The sequence below is a fragment of the Vitis riparia genome, chromosome 18, assembly GCF_004353265.1.
Source record: "Vitis riparia cultivar Riparia Gloire de Montpellier isolate 1030 chromosome 18, EGFV_Vit.rip_1.0, whole genome shotgun sequence".
Classification (NCBI taxonomy): domain Eukaryota; kingdom Viridiplantae; phylum Streptophyta; class Magnoliopsida; order Vitales; family Vitaceae; genus Vitis; species Vitis riparia.
This window is the reverse complement of record NC_048448.1, coordinates 4,894,813-4,919,710: the sequence shown is the minus strand read 5'-3', so window position 1 is coordinate 4,919,710 and position 24,898 is coordinate 4,894,813. Positions and strand designations below refer to the sequence as shown.

Sequence of the window (24,898 nt, the reverse complement as noted above, 5' to 3'; positions counted from 1 at the left end):
AGCATCGTTGACTCTTTTGAAAAAAGATTTGAATTTACTCGGTTTTCCGTAGGAGCCAAAGATTGAGAAACTGAAAACGGGAAGAATGGGGGTAGAAGGACTCAGAATGGGGACGGAAGGGTTCAAGAGGGAATTAGTGAAGCCACTAGAAGAGGAATAAGTTGCTGTGAAGACTGAAAAAGTGAAGGAGTTACCTCCAGAGACTCCACAACCATCGAACCACAATTCCCCAACAAGTTAGGCCCTTTAACTCTGGTTTCTGGCGAAGAAGGCATAACCATGGCTGCTGAGCCACGAGGAACAGACCCCACTCGGCCCAAAAATCCTTCCATATCTTCGTCAGCTGAAGCTTGTTCGAAATCTCTTCCTCTCTCGGCTCCGAAGCCCTTTCCCCTAAATTTTTCTTGTGAATCCTTGGAAATCGAGGAGAGAAAGAGAGCTTGCACTTAAATCTCTTTTCGCTGAGATTCGGCACCTGAATCTTCTGCCCTTAAGTCCTCTTCACTATCCACCTTGATTTTCCGCGCAAAATGGGTTCGCTGCTGCACCGTAATCCCCGTCGGTGCTCTGAGCTTGGGGGAAAGAAAGTTGCCCACAGCTTCCTTGAACCTGCATCGCCTTCTTCTTCGCTATCCTGCTCTGACTGGACCTCGAGGAGTCCGGGGTCTGATTTCCCCTTCTCGTTTGCAGAAGACGAGTCTTCTTCCTTGCGTAACGGAGCCCCAGACTCAAATGGAGTGAACCCTTCTGGGTTAGCCCAACCCCATTGGGCCTTTAAGCTTGCAGCCCGTTTGTATCTACTTTTAGCCCAGGCCTTGCCAGCGACTGGGCCCTCTCTCACAGGCCCGACAGCCCACCTCGTTGATATCTTCGTCTTCTCCGGCCCACTTTTCTCTGCTACTTCGATCCCGTCCATCCATCTGTTTTCAAACACGACTGAGACGGGAGTTGGTAGCCCTTGTCACATTTGCCGGCTGAGTAAGCATGGCCTTACCCTTTTCTCCCTCCTTTCTTTGTCTGCTGTCTTCCCCGACACGATATCTCTTCCGCCGTTGATCTTCCACTCTCCCCTCGTCTTCCTCCACCGTCCCCGAGTGAGAAGCGACAGCCACCCGAGTCGACTCACCTTTTTCGCCACCTCTCCTTCTTTCTTCATCTCCGATCACTACGACGACGACTGTAAACACCCAATCCCCATCAGACACTTCTATCAGAGCTGGAAGGATTGCCCTATCCCTCATTGTGATCTTTAACCTCGCCCTTCTGAGATCGAACAGCTTCAACGTGCGCCAATCGATTTCATTTACTGTCCCCATTGTTCCACAATCTTCTTCAGGTGTACCTCCGACCATAGGTGAAATGGCAGCCCCCTTAATTCGATCCAGCCTTCTCTAAACTTCCCGTCTATTTCCGCGTTCTCCTTCGGCGACATCTTCGCAACTGGATGAAGTTCCTTTCCCCAACCTTATCATCCTCAATCATGGAGAAATATGGCTTCCTCGATTGTTTCAACAAAGAAAACACCATTTCTATCTGAAATGGGTATACCGTTACAACGCCTTTCTTTCCCTAAGCTTCTCGCCACTGATCTTCCAACCTCAGCCCAATTCTCCCTGTCAAACTTGCTTTCACACACCACAGCTCGTGCCCATCTCCCAATTGGGACTAGACCACCTCCTCTTGGTCCTTCATCACTGACTACCTTCGCAAATGATCTGTGCATCGATCCTTCGTACTTGTGAGGCCAGCTTTCCCCTCTTATATTCCTTCCCTTTCTGTTACATTCGGATAAGGGGCATCAACAGAGACAATAACGCATTTTTATATTCTCCCAACCTCTGCCCTTGTCACCCTCAGGAATGATCAGAACGGAAGGCTTTTTGTTGGTAATAAACTCCGAGATCCTAATAAACCTTCCATGGTTGTTGAAGCCAACTTCCATCAGATGCACCCTGCTTTTTCCTCTGAATTTTTTGTTGAACCCCATGTGACTCTTCAAAGTTAAAGCTTTCGTCAAATAATCAACCAACCACCCAACAGCTTCCCTTTCAAAACCTAATGCGAAAACAGAGCCTCTACTTCTCTCTGTTATCGAGCACCATTCGCCTCCTTGCTCGCCTTCCAACCTGATCAGGAAAGTCTTCCTCTCAACCAATACCTTCATCATCCTCTAACTTTCATGTGATTTTATTAGTATTTTTTTTTTTTTTATATTCTTTTTTTTTCATGGGTTTTAAAAACCTTTCGATCTTTAACAAAGCTCTTATGGGAAAATGGTCTTAGAGATAAAACAAGCTTTAAGGTTAGTTTGGGAACAACGTGAAATTCTAGAAGGATAAATGGTGCAATAATATGCCTTTGAGGGATTCTTTCCTAGATCTTTATTTTATAGCCTTTCCAACAGATGTTTGGGTGGTTGATGCTTGAGATGGTAGTAGTTGAGGTCCTAGGTTTATTAGACAGCTGAATGACTGGGAGTTGGAAGAAGCAAATGTCTTTTTTGGGAGGTTGCATGATTATTCAATCTCTTTAGGTACTGATGATATTATGGTATGGTTGGAAACAAAGAATGGTGACTTTTCAGTTAAACCTTTATCCTCCTCTTTGGCAAGTAGGAGAGCAGAGTCTTTCCCTCATGGTTTAGTTTGGAACTCCTGGGCTCCTGTAAGAGCTAATTTTTTGGTTGGGAAGCAACTTGAGCCAAGATTTTGACTCAAGATCAACTCAAAAAGAGGAGTTGGAGGATATCTAATAGACACTATTTGTGCAAACCAAAAGAAAAAATGGGTGATCACATCCTCCTTCATTGTTAGAAAGCTCGGATTTTGTGATAGTTGATTTTTGCACTTTATGATGTTCAGTGAGTTATGCACCCCTCAATGAGAGGGATGATGCTTGGGAGTTGGGGAGGTTCCTTTGTTGGCCAAAAAAAAAAAAAAAGGTTGGAAGGTTGCACCATTATGCCTTTTTTATCCATCTGGGGGGAAGGTAATAGGAGAGCCTTTGAGAATTGTGAAAGCTTACACCAAACAATTAAAATTCTTTTTTGTATCTTTTTTGGGAGTGGGTTAGATTGTATATTGGGGATGATTCTATGTCACTATTAGATTCTGTGAACTGGTTAGGCTCTTCATAGGGTGCAGTTGTTGGTTTTTGTGTATTCGCGTCTTCTTGTTCTTTGGTTGCTCTGTATACATCATGTACACTTTTTAAAAAAACAATTAATACATTCTTTATTTACCTATCAAAAATTGTTAATCTATTTTATTTAAGTTAAGACTTAAGCTTTATCCCATGTCTTTCCTCCTTTGGGCAAAACACATCAAGACCGCCTTCAACCTTTTAAAAAAATTGCTTCACATATACATCAGCATTAAATTAGGAAATTAGGCAGCAGCACTACCTTCTTCTTTTGTTTGTATTAGCCTTTGCTTTGTAATCTTCGGATGTACATGGGTTCCAACCCATTTTTTAGCACTTTTAGTGGTCTGGTTTTATCCATAAAGAAAATATTCTAAATACAGAATTGATTGATAAGTATGTTCCAAAGTACCATCATTTTCTTAAAAAATTAAATCATAACAGACAATCAAAAGATTAGACAATGTTACCATAGAAAAGTGGACAAAGATGCCTAGTTAAAAACGTATCTTCCTAGAAATGTTTTGGTAAAAGATTATATGAACCAATTTGAGAAGAACCTGACCATAATTCCAAGTATATAGATTAAATGACTTGCTGCCTAGAGTAACTAAGCTGGGATTAGATAAGGCATTTTTTTTTTTTTGATAAGTAAGGAAAAGTATTGTATTATGAAGAGGCGTTAAAATAGCGACTCAAGATGTACAAAACAGAAAGGAAAACACTCACCCCCTAACAACTTAAACAAAAAACCATTCACAAAAATATACAAAAAACAACCCCTTCCTCAATGGGAACCCACCCAATCAATGTACTCAAAAAAGGTCGATGGACCATCTTTTATATACAATTTAGTCTCCGACCAAAGTGAGTAAAGAAAAGAAGTTTTCAGCCTTTGGATGGACAGCACATCATCTTCAAAGGCGATTCTATTCCTTATTTTCCAAACTGTCCAAAAAATGCAAAAATGACCCGCTCTTCAAACTGTCTTACGTTTTTTTCCCACAAAGAATCCATTCCAACCCAAGAGGGTTTCCCTAACCGAAGAAGGAAACACCCCAAGACACTCCAAAAAGAGTGAAGAGCATCTCCCACAATGCCCTTGACTTTTCACAATGGAGAAAGAGGTGGTTAATGGATTCTCATCCGCTTGACAAAAATAACATCTATTTGCTAGCCTATCCCCTCTTTTTAACTTGGTCCAAGGTTAAAACTTTGCCTCATGTTGTCTCCCATGCAAAAAAGCTTACTTTTGGCTGCACACACGATTTCCAAATGATCTTCATTGGAAACAAAACTGAAGAGCCCGGCTCTAAGGCTTTGTAAAGTGACTTTGCCGAGAAAATTCATCCTTTGTTTGTAGTGCCAACGAAAGCTTTGATGCCAACAATGTTAGTTCAAGAACACAAAGATAAAACAATCACACATACGGTACACGAGGTTTTAACGTGGTTCGGCCAACCATGCCTACGTCCACGAATGAGAGATAATGATTCCATTATACAATAGAGAATATTACAGAGGACAGAACCAGATACAATTATTGGGTTCCCGAAACATCCCATGTTTCCCCACTCCTTGTATTCATACCTTACTACGAGTCATCTCGCTCCACTAGGTACTCCCGTTCTTCTTCACATCTCTATCCACCTTGTATAGTCTCTACATGCCCATCTCCATCTCATAACTTTTTCCCCTCATGACCTAGAATATTTATAGAGATATTTCCAACAACCTTCCTTATTCTATAAGGAAGTCTAATATTACAATAATATATCAACCTAGAAATATTCTATATAATATTCTTTACAAAAGGAATCTATACTAATTAGGAATTTGGGACACTCCTAACATTGTTTTCATCCACCACACCCTATCCTCCTCTTCCAAGATCACTTTCTGACCACACAAGCATAACAGAAGGTCCTCCACCTCATCCATCTCCCAATCATTAAAAGACCTAGTGAAGCGAGGACTCCAACTCCCCACCCCTACTGACCCATTCCAAACATCCTTCACCCAAGCTTCTTTGGGATCAACAAGGGTAAATAAGGAAGGGAAAGAAACACACAAAGGTGTAGCCCCACACCAAACATCCTTCCAAAAACTCACCCTTTGGCTATTCCCCACCACAAAGGAGAGTCTACTACTAACGATGTGCTCAAGCTTCTTAATTGCTTTCCACAACCCTACACCATACCCCTCTCTTACATCCCAAGAACACCACCCTCCTTGTTCCTCCCCATACTTCCCCCTAATTACTTGATTCCATAAGGCTCCTCTCTCATTCGCAAAGCACCAACTCCATTTACAAAGGAGGACCTTATTGAGCATAGAAAGGCTTTTAACCCCCAGACCCCCTTTTCCCTTATCAAGACACACTGTTGCCCATCTTACTAAGTGAGATCTCCGATCTAAGGCCCCACCTCCCCATGGGAAATTCCTCTAAATCTGCTCCAACCTTAATTTGACCACCCTTCGCAATTGTAGAATAAACATGAAGTAAAGAGTCAAGCTGGACAATGTGCTTCTAATCAAAGTAATTCTCCCTCCCTTAGCAATATATTGATGTTTCCACATAGCCAATCTTTACCGAATCTCTCCTTCACTTTATCCCAAGCTACCACAAACTTGAAGGGAGCATCCAATGGCATCCCCAAGTAAGTGGAGGGTAAACTTCCCACCTTACAACCAAGCTTAGCAACCAACTCCTCCACATTACCCACTAGGATCAGCTCACTTTTATCCAAGTTAACTTTCAGCCTTGATATAGCCTCAAATCACATAAGTAATTAACTCCAAAAGGTCACTTGGTCCTCGTTGGCTTTGCAAAAAACCAAAATATCATCAGCAAACGGCATCAAATGCCGATTCCACAAAGATGTCAGCCCAAATGACCTCATCTAACTTGTTAAGACAAGAACATTTTTTTTTTTTTTTTCTGATAGGCAAATTATTATTCTCATTGGAACTTCAACTTGGAACCTCCTTCCACAAACTTTCCCCAACTCTTTACAACTTGAGTCAAGCCTTAAGGGCCACTTTTATGGCAAGAACTAATGTATGGGTCACATGGCATTTCTAACCACTACAGATAAAATAAAAGGAAGATGTTCATATTGTATCTAGCAAATCCTTTCTCTAAATGTTGTAGTTCACATATTCCAAATTGACTCACCAATGTATCAATGGCATATATCAAAGGAATGGAAAGAAAAAATGAAATATTGATAAAAGAGATCGAGCAATTGAATATTTTGTCCTTTGCTCTTTGGGAGGGAGAACTGGAGGAGGCATCTATTATATATATCTCTCATGCTTCATAATGATTAATGACTAGAACATTGATAAAACCATTTACCTATATTAGGCTAATAAAATGTCAATCTAGAGATAATTGGTATATAAAACAATCAAAACTATGGAATAATAGTATGTTTCAAAAAATAAAATATACATTTTAAATTCTAATGTAAGAACTCGTTATATAGATGGTTCAGACGAAGAAGCAACCAGAGATAGACTTTGGCATGAAAATTCAGCATGTTTGTGAATTACCTTTAAAGCGGTCATCAGGATAAACAGGGACATCAAAGTAGATCAATCCCCGTCGGAAAAGACCCTTTATAACATCAGGATCAAAAAGGACAAATGAGTTTGCTTCTTCCTTACACACTTTATCTATTGTCGCCATTTCTTCTTCTGAGAGTTTCTACAGTAACAAGGAAAAATATAGTTAGAACAAATCACAAACTCTCTCTGTAAGCATTTGAATACAATCTTAAGCAGTTCATTTGGATAAGCAAATCCTTTACTCAATACTTCATGAATCACCTCACCTTAAATTCTTCCAAGGTAAAGTTGACAAGACATACTCCCCACCATGGTTCAATTGCAAAGTCCACAGGCTGTGTGGGTAATAGTTCTTTAGCGATTGACTTATTCAGCTTCCACATAATTTTCTGGACAGCTCCAAAAATAGTAAATGATAGGTAAGAAATAATAAATATAGTCCACCTCTATATTATAACTTGCAAATAAATCTTAAACATATGAGTTCTCTAAATTAATCCTCACGCTATAGAATCAATGATGCCAGCAAGTACTGTTACAGCAAAACTCCAGAAACTGGATTTTCCCCCTTCTTTTATGATAGGCACAGCCACACAAGAAACAGAATAATTTAGCAAGATCAAAGGAGTTCATCCAAGTTAATGATCAACCTTGTGCTTTTCCTTTTCTTGTACCTTCTGTGCTTTGATTCTCTTCCTACAAGGTGCTTTCGCCTTCTATCCTTTTTTCTTTTTTCTTTTTTCGTTCCTTTTTTTTTATAAGCAAATAGAATACTAATGAAAAGCACCTAACAGAAAAGGGGCTGCACCCTTGTACATGGGGACTCTACAAAGCACATCACCCGACAACATTAGAGAGAGAAAAGGTACAATAGGCCAAAATGACACCTACCCCATTATCCAAACAATCAAATCCAGAAAAGAAGAATGAGACCCATTGGATATGCGTATGTGTCTAGGTGTTTGATCCTTCACAACTCAAATTTTAGGATACAGGGACTTAGCTAAAAGGGATCCAAAAAAAGGACACAAGTATTGGGATACAGCATAATAAAAGAAAAGTTAATTAAAAATAAATTGGAAGTGAAGATTTTTTTGATAGATAAAGAAGAAAAATCGGAAGGGAAGATATCCTTTTTAAAACTCTCATCTTTATCCTCTAATCCCCTTTTTTCCTCATATTCCTAAATATTCTTACAAAAATTCACTTTTCAATTAACTCTTCTTTTTATCAAATGTAATTATTACTAAGAAAATTCAAAGAATAAGAGAATATCAATGAAAAAATCAAACAGCCACACCCAAAGCAAAATAGGAGTATCTGAATACCCACAACCATGTCATGTCATGTCGACACAAGTACGTTAGGTGAAATTCAAGGATCTAAGCATCATAGACCACCGTTACCATCTCCACTCACCTCAAAGAAAGCAATTGATCTGTCAATGCTCCTTCCAATTGCTCAACACCTTTAAAGGTCCTACTTCTCTCTTTCCATACACACCAAAATAAGCATAGAAGAGTCATCCTCCAAAACTCCTTCATTCTTTCCCACAAAACTACTATGCCATCCAAGCAATTGTTCCTTAAACCGTTTAAAGAGAGTCCACCATCATACCCAAAAAGGGAGGACAATAAAAATCATAAACTTCTTACATAAATGAGGATGTTATTATTTGTTTGCACATACTATATCTATTCACTAGAACCACCCCCAAGTCACACTTTAGAATGAGCAGCTTAAGCCCAAATTTCTTTAGAAGAAAGTAAAATCAAGTCCCCAAATCATAGCAAAAGATAAAAAGGACTTCACAAAGAGAATGGCCTTCTTGGTTGTCGTCAGCTCCTTAGCCTCTTGACCCAATGACGGAGAAAAGGGCCTCATGGGTAGGCCTTGCAACCATGAGGATCCCATGTGGAGAATTAGGGAAAACCTGAAGCTTTGGTGGTTCACGCCCCAAGAAGCCAAATGAGAAGACTGATGCAAGTCGCGCTCGTACCAGACGCAGGCCACATGTGCACCAAACGAGCATTAGGCGCAAGTCGTGCGCGCACTAGTCCCGCGTCTGCGCGTGAACCAGTCCGCACTCACACGCACACTTGACGCACATCCTGCACATGAGGCACGTTGGTGATAGTGCAAACAGAGGGTGAGGTTTTTATGGAATATAATTATTATTTATTTTAATATTCCATTATGTCTCCTCAAGGGGATCTGATGTCTCCTCCAGACATCTTGAGAATGGCCCGTATTGCTCTTTAAGGTGGGGGGTGTAGGTGACTCAAGGAGCACCAAGGCCAAGACTTGGCCACACCAAGGGGCACCATGGCACGGCCTTAGGCGTGCCTAAGACACTTGGAAGGCACACTAGCACACACACATGGGCTCCACGACATATGTGGTGTGCACCCCATGGTCGCAACAACACAGGGCTTGGTGTGAACTACCTCTTCCCCGAGCTGGCACGAGGACGCCTAAAAGACTCCTGCACTAAGCCGGTTCGAGAAGCCATGGGCACAATGTCATGGCTCGGTGGGTCACTAGACATGCAGCCAACTCAGACTCATGATGCCTATGCATGGCACAAGGGCACACTGCCCTATGCAAGGGGATAGAATAGTCATGGGCGCAATGCCATGGCCCAATGATGTGGATCAGTGACTTGGTGGGAAACTGAGGCAACGAGCAAGATTGTTAGTGCATGGCATGGACAAGGCAGCAGTGAGCCTTGACTAACAAAGGGAGCTATCACATGCCTTAAGTCATGGGCACCTTGACATGGCATGGGCCTGAGCATCAGTGTGGGGAAGGCACGTTGATGCACTAAACACACTTGATCAGCTTATGAGAGCACGTTGCTGATTCAGAGAACCTAGTTAGAGACACCTTGATGAGCACCCGTTCATAGGAGGCACCTTACGGTGGAGGAAGGCATCTTGTTAGGAGGACTCACCAACGGCTCAATGAGAAAGGGCTTGAAGGAATAGCAGTTGGCTAGTGGCAGCAGGATTGATCAGTGCAGCACATGAGATGGTAGTAGTTAAACTCAGCAACAAGGAACTGGTAGATAGCTAAGAAGCTGATGGCTAGTGCGAAAGGACACCTTAGTTCGGAGGGGAGCGTGTCTCCAGATAACCACCAGCAGGTAGGCTGGGTGTCTCTTATAAAAACCTCCCTGCATACTTGAGACAAAGTGTTGTATGTATCTATTGAATGCTTAGGGTGTAGGCATTGTAGTCTCCGACTCTTGCAAAGTGTTGAGAAACTTTGGAACGATTTTGTATCTTTGGAATAACACAAGTTGGGAAGCATTCTCATAATTGCATTGGCCTAGTTACGCTACTTTTATAAAGGCTTAAGGGAAAGATTGGCTAAGAAAGGTGTCTTAACACCACACACTCAGTGAAAATTTTTGGGTGATTCCCAGGGGTGCGACAAATGGTATCAAAGCAAGTACCAGAGATGGCTGGTGGTAGTGCAACGGAAGTCTTGCGGGAAAGGATTGCTCGGATGGAAGAAGTGCTAGGAGAATGGCCAAGTGAGGATGGCATTGTGGCCTCGTGGGTTGAGCACACTGTGGGGGAAATCCAAGTGCGGAGGAGTTTGCTGGAGACACATGATCAATTCTTTGAGGAGAAGGTTGTTGGTTTGAAGACAGATATCCAGTCCCTGATGGATGACTTCAAAGGCACCCCACAGTCTTATGGAGAAGACATTGCAGTCCTCAAGAAGGCAGTGTTGCAGGGATCCTCCTCAGGCTCTGAAGCCCCTCCCAAAATCTGGGTCTTAGAGCCTAAGGGCTTCAATGGTAACATGAATGTAAAGGAGTTGAAGAATTTCTTATGGGACATAGAGCAATTCTTTAAGGCTGCTCACGTCTCTGATGGTGAGAAAATTTTCATTACTAGTATGTATCTGACTGGTGATGCAAAACTCTGGTGGCGAATGATGCAAAGTCTGGAAGGCCCCAAATCACCACTTGGGAGACTCTGAAGAAGGAGTTGAAGGACCAGTTCCTCCCTACCAACATTGCTTGGGTGGCCAGAAAGTCATTGAAGAGACTAAGACACACCGGATCCGTGAGGAAATATGTCAAGGAATTCAGTTCCTTGATGTTAGACATTAAAACCATGACAGAAGAGGACAAACTCTTCAATTTCATGTCTGAACCGCAGGAATGGGCTCAGACTGAACTTCGGAGGCAAGGGGTTCATGATCTCCCTGCTGCCATGGCTGCAACAGATTGCTTAGTGGATTATAAGATGGGTGGCACCATCTCCCCTACGCAAAAATCTAAGTCATAAAGAGGCAAAAAGGCTAAGACTGAGGGTAAGACTTCTAGAAAGTCAAGGTGGAAGAAACAGAATAGGAAGGGTGATGCAGTGGCCAAACCAGCGGAGAAGACCACCAAATTTATGTAGCAAACCACCCGGATGGCAGGATGCTTCATTTGCAATGACCCACACAGAGCCAAGGATTGCCCCAAAAAGAGAGAAACTCTCAACCCTTGTGATTGCAGACGACAAGGGAGATTCTGACTCAGAGACCCCTCCTAGAGTCAACCTACTGCAACTCTTAAATATTATTCATGGTGAGACTCCTGTCCAAAAGTCACTAATGCATGTGCATGCAGTTGTGAATGGTGTGCAAGTCAAGGCTATAGTGAATAGTGGCGTCACTCACAATTTTGTGGCCACCAAAAAGGCAACCAAATAGGAATTGAAACTGGAAGATGACACCAGTCAAATCAAAATAGTCAATAGCAAAGCCCAGAAGATCCATGGTATAGCCAAGAACTGTGCAAGTTGGTGATTGGAAGGGCACTTGCAGCCTACTCTGTGTGCCCTTGGACAATTTCAATCTAATCTTGGGCATAGACTTCTTCTTGAAGGCTAAGGTGGCCTTGATCCCGCATCTTAATGGCTTGATGGTATTAAATGAAGTCAGCCCTGCTTTGTGCAGGCCTTAAGGGCAAACAATGGCGATAAGGGTCAGCTTGAGATGTTATCTGCTATCCAATTAAAGAAGGGTTTGAAGAGGGGTCAAGAGACCTATGTTGCAGCTTTGATCAAGATCAAGGAGGGGCAGTCTATGGAATTCCTTGATTCGATGGTCAAGATTCTTAAGGAGTTCAAAGATGTGATGCCTACATAACTTTCCAAGGAGTTGCCACCCCGGCGACCCATTGACCACAAGATAGAACTGTTGCTTGGAACAAGACCCCCAACTCAAGCCCCTTACAGAATGTCCCCTACAGAGTTACTGGAACTATGCAAATAGTTGAAAGAGTTGTTGGATGTAGGTCTGATTCAACCCTCGAGGGCTCCATATGGTGCACCAGTGTTGTTCTAGAAAAAGCATGATGGCTCTTTGCACATATGTTTGGACTACAGGGCCCTCAACAAAGTCACCATAAAGAACAAACACTCGATCCCGCTGGTAGCCGAGTTGTTTGGCAAATTGTCAAAAACTTCATACTTCACTAAGTTAGATCTGAGATCAAGCTATTTGCAGGTGTGGATTGCAGCAGGAGATGAGGAGAAAACCATTTGCGTAACTCGGTATAGCTCATTCAAGTTTCTGGTAATGCCCTTTAGGGTAACAAATGCTTTTGTTACTTTTTGTAATTTGATGAATGATGTCTTGTTTGATTACTTGGATGCATTTGTGGTAGTCTATCTAAACGATATTGTAGTGTAGTCAGACTATAACAGAACATGAAAAACCTATGGGGATGGAGTTCCAACGACTGAGAAAGCATAGGCTTTATGTAAAGCTAGATAAATGTGAGTTTGCTCAGGAGTAAATCTCATTTCTAAGACACAAGATCAATGCAGGTTTGATCAAAATGGATGAAGGCAAGGTGCAAGCTATTAAGGAGTGGCTAGTCCCTAGCAAGTTGACAGAGTTACAATCCTTCCTCGATCCAACCAACTATTACAGAAGGTTCATCAAAGGATACTCAAAAATGGTGTCTCCCCTCACTGACCTACTAAAAAATAACAACAAGTGAGACTAGAGCATGCGGTGTCAGATGGCCTTTAAAGGCCTGAAGGAAGCCATCTCCACTAAGCCTGTGTTACGGTTGCCAGATCTTCACTTGTCATTTGAAGTCCAAACAAATGCCTCAAATAAGGCCTTGGGTGGGGTCTTGGTGCAGGAAGCGCACCTTGTGGCGTTCGAAAGCATGAAATTGAATAGTGTTGAACAAAAATACTCCACTCACGAGAAGGAGATGACTGTAGTGGTTCATTGTCTACAGCAGTGGAGGTATTACCTGCTTGGGAGCATCTTCACAATGGTCACTGACAATGTGACCAACACCTTCTTCAAAACACAGAAGAAGCTAAGTCTCAGATAGGCTCAATGGCAGGAGTTCCTGGCTGACTTCATGTTTGAATGGCTGCATCAACCAAGAAGACACTACACAGTGGTTGATGCCTTGTGCAAAAAGGAAGTGATTGCTTGTATCATTGCCCTCTAAAAAGTCATCTTTGACTTCAATGAAAGGATCAAGCAGGCTGCAGAGCTTGATGCTGCCTATAGCAAGCTAAGACAGCAAGTCAAAGAGGGAGCAATCAGGAGGTATTGGCTTGAAGGAGACCTCCTTGTGGCTAAAGGAGGAAGGTGGTAAGTCCCTACAGGTGGCTTGAGGAAGGAACTGTTGCGGGAAACTCATGATGCTAGATGGGCAGGCCATCCCGATGAAGAAAGGACTTTGGCATTGCTTGCCAAATCCTACTACTGGCCAAAGACGAGTGAGGATGTACAGGCTTATGTGAGATCCTGCCTAGTCTGTCAAATGGACAAGACCGAGAGGAAAAAGGCTGTAAGGTTGTTGCATCACCCCCCACCATCATTCCAGAGAAGCCTTGGGAAAGCATCTCCATGGACTTCATCACCGGATTCTCAAAGGTTTGTGACTTCAAATCTATCTTTGTTGTTGTAGATAGATTTTCTAAATACTCTATGTTTATACTTGATCTTGATGCATGTCCCACAAAAGAAGAGGCTAGGTTGTTCTTCAGCCATGTTGTGAAGCACTTTGGGTTGCCTTGAGGCATAGTGAGTGATCGGGATACACAGTTCACAGGCCTGTTCTAGATTAAGTTGTTCAAACTCTTGGGTTCAAAGTTGAAGTTTTCTACAGCCAATCATCCTCAGACTGATAGGTAGACAGAGAGGATTAATGTCTTATTGAAGGAGTATCTCCAGCACTATGTGACAGCAACACAAAAGAACTGGGTGGATTTACTTGACATTGCCCAATTATGTTACAATTTATAGAGGAGTTTGGCAACAGGGATGAGTCCCTTTGAATTGGCTATTGGGGTACAGCCAAGGATGCCTTTGGAGGTAGCTAAGCAAAAGACAGGAGGAAATAACCCTACAGCATACAGGTTGGCTCGGTCTCGATAGGAGATGTTCGATGAGGCCCGAGACAGTTTGGAAAAAGCAGTCAAATGGATGAAGAAGTATGCAAACCATGATAGGCGACCCTTGGAATTTCAGGTTGGAGACAAAGTCCTCCTGAAATTGACTCCTCAGATATGGAAGAAGATTAGCAACAAAACAAGGCATAGGGGTCTGATTCCTAAATATGACAGACTATTTGAGGTGATAAAAAGGGTGGAGCGGGTGGCTTATATGTTGAAACTACCAGAAATGATCAAGCTTTACCCGACCTCCCATGTTAGTTTCCTGAAACCATACTATGAAGACCCGGACACAAAGAGGGTGCAGACAAAGCGAGCCCCTCCCTTGGTCATGAAACAACTTGATCAAGAGGTGAAGAAGATCTTGGATCATAGGACCATGGGACGTAGCAGAAAGAATCGGCGAACCGATTTTCTTGTTCAGTGGAAAAGGACTTCAAAATCATAAACTACTTGGAAGAGATATGTTACCTTGTGGCAGTTTGAGGAGGCGATTCAGGCATACTTGCAGTCAACGAGGGCGTCAACTTCAGTAAGCGGGGGTGGGTTTGTTAGCCCTTTAGCCTCTTGACCCAATGACGAAGAAAAAGGCCTCATGGTTAGGCCTTGCACCCATGAGGATCCCAAGTGGAGAAGCAGGGAAAGCTTGAAGGTTTTGGTGTGCACCAGACGAGCACCAGGCACAAGGCAGGCCCGCACTAGTCCCGCGCCCCACGCACAGCTGTCTCGTACCCACATGCGCACAAAGTCGCGCCCATACGCACACCAGGCCGCACCCGCACGCACATTTGGCGCACATTCTGCACACAAGGCACGTTGGTGACAATGCAGATGAAGGGTGAGGTTTTTATGGAATATAAATATTATTTATTTTAATATTCTATTATGTCTCCTCAAGGGGGTCTAATGTCTCCTCCGGACATCTTGAGAATGGTTTGTATTGCTCTTTAAGGAGGAGGTGGGTGACTCAAGGGGGCACCAAGGCCAAGCCTTGGCTGCACCAAAAGGGCTCCATGGCACGGCTTTGGGCGTGCCTAAGACACTTGGAAGGCACACTAGCACGCACACATGGGCTCCACGACATATGTGGCATGCACCTCGAGGCCACAACGACATAGGACCTGGTGCGAACTACCTCCTCCCTGCATTGGCATGAGAGCACCTAAAAGACTCATGCACTGAGCCGATTCGAGAAGCCATGGGCGCAATGCCATGGCTCAATGGGGCACTAAACATGTGGCCGACTCAAATTCATGACGTCTATGCATGGCACAGGGGCACAATACCCTGTGCAAGGGGATACAATAGCCATGGGCGCAATGCCATGGCACAATGCTGTGAATCAGTGGCTTGGTGGGAAACTGAGGCAACGGGCAAGATTGATAGTGCATGGCATGGACAAGGTAACAGTGAGCCTTGACTGACAGAGGAAACTATCGCATGCCCTAGGCCATTGGCACCTTGACATGACATGGGCCCGAGCATCAATGTGGGGAATGCACATTGATGCACCAAACACACTTGATCAGCTGATGAGAGCACATTGCTGATTTAGAGAGCTTGGTCAAAGACACCTTGATGAGCACCTGTTCACAGGAAGCACCTTACGAGGAGGAGGCATCTTGTTAAGTAGACTCACCAATGGCTCAATGAGAAAGGGTTTGAAGGAACAGGAGTTGGCTAGTGGCAGCAGGATTGATCAATGCAGCACATGAGATGGCAGTAGCTAAACTTTTTTTTTTTTTTTTTTTTTATTGGATGGCAGTAGCTAAGCTTTTTTTTTATTGGAAGCAGTAGCTAAACTTAGCAACAGGGAACTAGCAAATAGCTACGAAGTTGTTGGCTGGTGCGAAGGGACACCTCAGTTCGGAGGGGTGTCTCCAACTGGGTGGTTATGGGTGGTTATGTAACCACCAATAGGCTTCCCTAGTTTAAACTTTGAAAGGTAACTATAGGTTGGGTGTCTCTTATAAAAACCCCCCTACATCCTTGAGACAAAGTATTGTATGTATCTATTGAATGCTTAGGGTGTAAGCATTGTAGCCTCTGACTCTTGCAAAGTGTTGAGACACTTTGGAACGATTTTGTATCTAGTAGATGATTGGAATAACACAAGTTGGGAAGCATTCCCATAATTGCTTTGGCCTGGTTACACTGCTTTTATAAAAGCTTAGGGGTAAGGTTGGCTAAGAAAGGTGTCTTAGCACCGTACACTCAGTGAAAAATTTTGGGTGATTCCCAGGGGTGTGACAATTGCCCACTACACCATCATATCCTAACAATTTTGCTTAATAGTAGATGGATAGATATGCTGCAAAAGGGATTCCATTGATATCAATTCCTAATCTTGAAACTTCCTTCTGAATATAGGCAAAGCTATAATGATCCACAACCTAAGCACCTTTGTGCAAAGCTATAACGATCCACAACCTAAGCATCTTCGTGCGAAGCTATAACGATCCACAACCTAAGCATCTTTGTGCAAAGCTATAACAATCCTTTAATGCCAACTTCCCACATCAGACGGCAAGTCAAAACTTGGTCGTCCCCTTGCCTATCTCAAGGAAAATTCTAACAAATAAGTGATCTGATACTTAGCTACTGGCTTTCCAAGGATTTGTCCCATATATCTCCCTCCCCATCCTAGAGCACCAACCCTCTTCACCTCCCTAAACTCATTAATAATGACTCTACTACAAATGTTATTTTACTCTATAAAAAAAACCAGCACCATTTTTTCAACAATGCTTTGTTAAGTATCGAAAGATTTCCACTACTTAGCCCACCATAAGATCTTAAGGAGCATATGGAAGTCCAGTTCACTAAGTGAATTTTCCCCTCAAAAGGCCAGCCCTCGCACAAAAAGTTGCATTGATACTTATCCAATCTTTTCCTCATTCTGCTTGGAATCACAAAGGAAGGCAAAGTATAGTGGTAAACTTCAAAGAGTGTTCTTGAGCAATGTGAAGTGCCTAGAGCAAACCTAATTAAGCTGAAGGCAATGTGATGAGCATGACCCTCTAAGGTCTGTTCAAGAAAGGAGGGGTAGGAGGTTGCCGAGAAGGGGCTTTTTGTGTGAAGGAGAGGAAAAAATGTAGATTATATCCTCCTTCATTGTTCCAAAGTAATCACATAGTAGTACAACGTAGCTGCAGCCCCTGGCTACTCATGTCTTCTATGGAGTATTTGAGGTGTATTGGGTTTCTTAAACTCAAGTGGAAGGGCAATTTTCACTGTTCCTTAAGGAAAGAACCAAATTCTGAGATAACACTTTTCATTTTTGACCCCCCCAAAAGCACATAGTGTTCAAACATTAACTAAGGAGTGGTTGGGAAAAATTTAACAAGAAATGCCTATGAAAATGGTAGATCGCATCACCTTTCACCTATCATCCCATGCTTCTCCAATATTGTTGTAAAATTCTAGACCCAATTTCAAACCTAACATTAAAGGACCACAGAAGAAGTACAGTGTGCCTAAAGGATTCCCCTTTCATTAATATCGTATGGCAAATGTCGCCTTTGATAATGATAAAATCAAAGTTCATGTTTTGAAGAGTATGGCTTGAGTTCTTCAACAATTTGGTAATAAAATATGAAATACCAAAACAATTGCCATCAACCATGGGAGATGGTCAAACAAAAGTTGTGGCAGATGATGAGGTTGGAGAGTGTGGCTCGTGGACTCAACCTTAAAAAAGGCTGCCATTGAGTAATTAAACAATAGTTTTGATAACCAAATAAACTCTATATATATTTTTTCTATAGATAAAACCAATTTCATTAAAAAATAAAAAGCGCCAATATGACGTACCAAAGTACACAAGACGTATATGAATAGTGCCTAATAGCACAAAAACCGAGAAAGAAATAACACCCTCACTTTACAAGAACCCAATCACTCAACAAAATCAAGTAAAGACATAGAATTTATTTCTATGTTTTGCGTTACCCAAGTAAACAAATTTCTAAGGAAGAACATCTTCAAAAAAATAGTTGAATGCTTCTCGTTATCGACCGGAGAATCCTTTCCTTCTAAACCGTCCAAAAGATACATAATGGAGCTACTCTCCAAACCTTTTTACGTTTTTTGCCCACAAATAACCATGCCAACCTAAAAAAGCCTCCTTAACAGTAGCAGCTTGCACCCAATGGACACCAAAAAGATCAAACAGCAACTACCAAAAGATCCTAACCAGTGAATAATGGAGGAGGATATGATCTATGGATTCCTCCTCTTCTTTGCAAAGAAAACACCTCACCAAAAACCAACCTCTTTTTTGAATTTGATCTAAAGAAAAAACTTTGCTCCAAGAAGGCTCCACGCAAAAAAAGTCAACCTTAGAAGGAACCCACGAATTCCAAACCACCCACTTTGGAAATGAAACTAGACTCCCCGATTCCAAAGTGGCATATAAATACTTAACAGAGAACTTATTATTGTACAAATTTATCCACACCATCGTGTTGTCCACTTCCCAATCATTCAAAGGTCATGAAAAACAAGGGTTCCAATGACTTTCTCCCCTGTCTGATCCCAAAGATCCACCACCCGCGCCTCTTTTGAAACAGCTATGGCATATAAAGAAAGGAAAGAAACACATAACAGTTCATGCCTCCATATACAGAAAGTCACCGAGTCATGCAAATCACCATAACTTTTTTAATTTGTCATGATCTCCATGGATTCTTCTACGTAAATTTTAGGTTAATTCCAGAACAAGTTACTTGTGGGTACCAAGGAAAAAGGAATAATAAAGCTAGTTGGACTGGACTGCTACAGGATTGACCAGGTGGCTGCTTGGTCCGCTGCCAGAAATCATTGAATCATACTGTAAAATAAAATTCAAGAGATGATGTAAAGCTTTCAGATATTGCCAGTTAGTTTCTTCAACTTGACCTTTTGAAATCTTGGTAAAATCTTTTAGCAGGGACCATTTGGTGATCTGCAAAACAGCAACCACTAAAACTATCGTTCTATGAGTTCAATTCCTAAAGGTAAAATTTGAAAAAGCCATGATTTCAACTGTCTGCGGGTAAAAATTGCCTAGTCTTGGTTCAAAGACAATGGACGGGAATGGTGTAACGACTGCCCTGCTGTCTCCGACATGGAGGCAACGTGATGAGCATGAACATCTACAATCTATTCAAGAAAGGAGGGGTTGGAGTGGAAAAAACGGTAGATAATATCCTCCTTCATTGTTCCAAAGTCGTCATGCAACAGTTAATTTATGATCTATTTGGTGTTCAATGAGTGATGTTATCCTCAGTCAAGGACATCCTTCAAAGTTGGGATGTATCCTTTATAGAGAAGAAGAGAAAGAAAACGTGGAGAGCAACTCCTTTGTGTTTATTTTGGACCATATGGAAGTAGAGAAACAAGAGAGCCTAGATTAGGGTATGCATAGAAGAGTACTCCTTGTCTCTGATGGATTTTAGTGATTGTTTGAACTCTAAGTAAGGCGAGAGTGGTTTTTTTGTGCCCTCTCTGCCCTTTTGGCCTTTGGCACCTTGTATATACCATGTATACTTTTGTGCACCTTTTGATAGGCGTTATTAATACAATCATTTCTTTACCTATCAAAAAAAAAAAGTTTGTTCTTGAAAGGAAGAAAAGGAGAATTTTGTAAATCGTTAGTTTAGTCATAGTAAGTGGTTGGTTATTTAAGTCTCCTTCAGAATTTGGAAAGTTTTTTTTATTAAAATTACTCAATTTTTTCAGGAAAGTTTAGTCATAGTAAGTGGTTGGTTATTACAATTTATGTTAGACTTGTATTAACATAAACACTATCCTTTTTTTATAGGTAAACTTTTTTCTCTCTTTTATCCCTACTGGGACTCAAACTTGGAACCTCCCAGATCACTATCCCAACCCCTTCCAACTTGAACTGAGTCTCAAGGGCTAATAATATGCCATATATACAAGCATATGAACTAAATAAGATATTATTTAGTTGTCTCTTTAATTGGATCTTTAATATATCTTTTGCTCTTTTGCCTATCAAAAAAAAAAAAAGATATTATCAATGTCTAGAAGCATATAAGTGCACTTGTCCACTACCTTAGATCTGCATTTATTCATGATATCAATAAATTCATTTCTTCCTATTCCTGTAAGCCGCAGTGCATCAGCAGCGCTGAAATTTGGAATGCTGTCATAAGGTTGCTCTGCAAGCAATACAAAATGCATAAGAAAGTTTGGAGACAATTTACATCCAAAGCAATCAAAGAAAGCATAGATGCATCAAGCACAAAAAAGTTCTAAAGCGGAATGTTGTGTGAAATGACAATAACAAGGATCCAATAAACAGTGACTAAAAATAGTTTTGAACAAGGAAATAAATGAGGACAAGACAAACATAAAAATCAAATTGCAAGAGGAGTTCAAAACAGTCTGTTTAAGGAAACATAATCAAGTTAAACCCTGTATATCAGTAAATCCTATGCTGTACATACCCTACTCTACATTAACAAGCAATAGGCATATGCCACCAGGCATAGAACATGCCATGAGCAAGAATACCATGAGTATGAGAAATATGCATCAAAAACACCAATGCCTAAGGTTCAAAGAAATAACAACTTATAAAGGATTTCTAGGAAGTGGTAACAAGCAGCTTAACTCGAACTTTCTGTTTTAAGTGCAGCAACCAAAAAGGTTTGTACTTTGTACACATTTGGATAAACAAAAGTTTACTTCTAAGAACTTTTGCTTTGTTTTTGGTTCTCTATTCCTAAAATACTGTTATGATATGACCTATGTCATACTCTGGTATTTTAGCAAACATAATCTCTGTTTTTTCACAGTAGATTAGCATATAAGCATTTGACAAAACAAAGAGATAAGGGTTTAAAATTTTGGAAAGAATTCAAATGCCAAAGTATCTAATTACATTGATACTTCCCCCTGACAAGATTAAAAGAATCTAGACTGCAAGATCTTATAAACCAAGGATGATGTATTGACTCGGTGTGCCATAACATCATCCATGTGGAAGTGGGTAGCAACTATAATTAGTTGACCAATTCTTTTATCAAAATAATGAGATTTGAAACCGCATAGTAGATCTTTTATCAACACTCTGGTTTTTATTGGTGATTTAGAAATTATGGCTTTCAGAGTGTATTTTAAATACCTTTTTGAATGGTAGTACACTAGTACTCATTGTAGCTTTTTTTCTTTCATCAATTTTCTCATCATAAAAAAAATAGTTGATCCTTAATTTTCATCAAATAAGCAGCACCTACCCTATCAAGAGAAAGGGAATGATGGAATGACAGTGGCAACCAGTTGAGACTGAAGAAGATACGAAGTCAATAATCATAAGAGACAATTTTATTCAAAGAATGGAGATCACAAATGGTTAACGTAAAAGGCTTATTTTTGTGCTCAATAAGATTAAAAAAACACGAGAAATTTTTCCATCCAAACATTTGTGCTTTTTCTAGTATGACTACAACTAAACTGCCTAGTTTAACCAAGCGCCAGTTAGAAGGAAATACTTGGGACAAACAATAGGCCAAATGGTTGATAGTAAATATTACTATAATGCTTCAAGATTTGGTACAACAGGGTAAGAGGAAAATTAATAAAGAAAACTTAGATCTTCACATCAAATGCAAGTTCTCATGCCACTCCTTGAAGATACTTGATCCCATACTCAAATGTACTATTTCTTCTTTTTTTATTTGTTAAAGAATTACAACCAAGGCCAACATAATCATCCTCCCTAAGCAATGAAGATGAGCCCTTCCAAGTTCACTTACAAAAGGACAAAAGAAAAAGAAAAAAATAACTTAGAGATCCTAAGTTAATTTAGTCAAATTTAGTATTAGTTTAAGTGCTATATAGAACTTATGAAGTTTCTTTGTTTATTGTCATAAATTCTTGCTTTTAGACTTTCCATTCTTTAAAAATTTCTATTTTCTAAAAATTATTTGTTCTCTAAAAAATTTTTTATCTAAAATATTTCTACCTTTTAAAAAATATTGATTTTTTTAATAAAAAAAACAATTATTTCTATTTTTTAATTCAGTTTTAGGTAAGAATTAGAATTTCTAATAAGTTACTGTGCAGTTTGAGTTTCTTTTCTTATAGTAAATTGAGTTTTTTTTGGGGCTTCTAAAGCCTATTAATAAGATATTTGATGTAAGGACAATGAATGATAAATGACTATAATTTTTTTGCCTTTAAATTTTTATGAGAAACAACAATTTCTACAAAGAATGAGAAATCATTCCAAGAAGTACACAATTCTTTATACTGCAACAATAGAATAAATATTTCCTATTAGTCTCCTAGAGTTTGGTTATGATGGATGAAGAAATTGCAAAAGCATTCTAGTGCAACGATTTATAGTCCCAACACTAAAACACAATATGCCAACCGCGCTAACACCTCAGCTCCTCTAAACATAGGTTCAATCAGAGATTTTGTGACTAACAGGAGTGCATTGATCAAGTAGTGAAGTAAAAGATAAGCTACAAAACAGTCATTATTAGACAGGTGATTAACTAACAGTTTGCATGAGATTAAACACAGTAAAATTTCTCCGTAAATACAAGTCACGGATAGTTTGACAACTATAACAGTTTCATATATTTGTAAAGTCATATTGCATTTGTTAAAAGATAGCAACCTATTACCATTTTTCATAACCTCAAATATCATATCACAGTAATATCTGAAAGGTGATACCCTCATTACACGGCAAACATACTCTGCAAGGTGATAAGGAAACAGCTGCAAAAAAGAAAACCCAAAAAAAAAGAAAAGAGAAAATCAACAAGTAAATTGCATTTGTCCCAAGATTTTTTAAAATAGACAATAGCATTATTTGGACACTGTAGCTACATGTCCAATTTTATTGTGCATAACATGAATTAAGAAGATACACTGGGTATCAAATAGAACTTTTGTGCATAGATTCATTCAAGGAAATGACAGAACAAAAGCGGCCCTTTAACATGAATAAATATCTAGTGCTTACATACTCACAAATCCATATCTAGTAGTTTATTACTGATTTTATGGGTGCAAGTTACTCTTTCAGCCAAAATTTGTGAAAGATACAGATGCTGGAACTTCATATCCCACATTGTTTTGAGTCAACTTCCAAAAATAAATAATTAATTAATTAAAATTATCGCCGATGCTTTAATAAGAGGAAATTCGTTTTTTTTCAAAATACAACACAGCAATACAAGAAAAAGAAAGATTTTATGTATAGTACTTACTGCTAGGTTCTTTCTCAAATAACGCATCATTTCTTCATAATATTCACTCTCTTTGCATACTTTACGGGCAAAACAAGAGTTCCATTGGAGCCTCTTCTTTATGCAGTGTTCAATTATCCTGCATAAAATACAAACTATATTCACAGGTGGAAACCAACTAAAAAAGGTAAAAAGGAAAAACACTCGACCGACTCCATGAATTATTACTTAGATCTAGGAATTGTTTATCCAGCATCTAAGCGTTGATTTAACTTATTGCATAACTTGACAAAGCAGACCAACCATCACACCAACAAAAGGCATAGAATATTTGAGGTGGGTTGAGATTGCAACTTCATCAAAGCGAAGCAATGGATTAAAGCATGTACTCATAAGTTATGTTAAAGGTCAACATTTCATGTTTAGTTTCAATTCGAAATAACTATTACCAGTACAGTCCCTTGTGAATCCATAAACAAGAGGACAGTGTCTAAACAAATAAAATATGTAACCTTCTGTGCCATTCTTCTTTGGAAGCTATAGTTGCTTGAAGCCGTTTCGGAAGGTTCTCCCAAGGGCTTTCCTCCCTAATTGCTTTCAAAATCAATTGTTCCTCTATTGTTGCCGGAACGCGTTGCATCTTATCCAATCACTTTATATTAATACGCTCACTGCCAATAAATCAGGCACATTAAGTGATCCCTTTTTAGAAATGATTCAATATGGCAGATCTATAAATAGGAACAAACGCAAAACATTCAACTACGCAATGAATATTGAGAATTTTCTTTGTTTTGTGAGTTTAAACAAACACGATGGGCATTGACTTCGGAATTGTGATCACGGATCGGGTCGGAAGACCACAGTGCTTGAACATTTGAGCATTATCAGATGCAACAAAATATGATCCAGGGAGAACGAGTTTACCTGGATTTGTGGGAGTTGGATCAGAACTAGGGTTTGGAATTTGTTTGGAAATCTGGGAATTGGAGGAGAAAATTATTCAGTGGGACCTGTTCTCCAAATATCCAGCTATTGAAACGACGTCGTTGTTACATGCTTCGTTTCACCTGTCCCTTCCGGTTAGCTGCACTTGCTCCACAGTGGGGCATGGGGGATTGTTCTCTCTCTTGAAGCCTTGGCATTGAAATTATTGTTTCTCCAATTCACGAACCCAATACGGTGTCGTTTATATTTTCTTCGTTTTGGCCATCGTAGGAAGCATTTAAGCAGCATGATTTTATTTTATTTCCCGTTTATCACCTTACGTTATGTCAATTTTGGAGTTTTGAGCCAAAACACTTTCGAAGAAAAAAAAAAAAAAGATGAAAATAAATTTTCTTTCCGAATATTTACCAATTTAATATTTATGTTAACTTTTTCTTGTTTTTTAAATATAAAAAACTATGATGATATTTGTTTTTTTATTAAATAGAAAAAATTAAATATATTTGATTTTTTTATTCAATTAAAAGTAATTCATTGACATCAACCAACATAATTATATTAAACTTATTAATAACAAGTTTATTT

The 24,898-nt window shown here is 40.1% G+C and overlaps 1 protein-coding gene across 1 annotated transcript; it reads right to left on the bottom strand.

The window, feature by feature from the left end:
• Positions 1 to 6,616: 6,616 nt before the first annotated feature.
• LOC117905964 (protein FAM91A1-like) lies at positions 6,617 to 24,516 on the bottom strand. Its single transcript, XM_034818863.1, has 7 exons — positions 24,293 to 24,516; positions 23,878 to 24,036; positions 23,387 to 23,504; positions 22,796 to 22,892; positions 20,211 to 20,317; positions 6,981 to 7,103; positions 6,617 to 6,853 (listed from the first exon to the last, which is right to left on the bottom strand). The coding sequence occupies exons 2-7, from the start codon at positions 24,003 to 24,005 to the stop codon at positions 6,680 to 6,682; spliced, it is 747 nt and encodes a 248-aa protein (XP_034674754.1). The 5' UTR covers positions 24,006 to 24,036; positions 24,293 to 24,516; the 3' UTR covers positions 6,617 to 6,679.
• Positions 24,517 to 24,898: the final 382 nt, after the last annotated feature.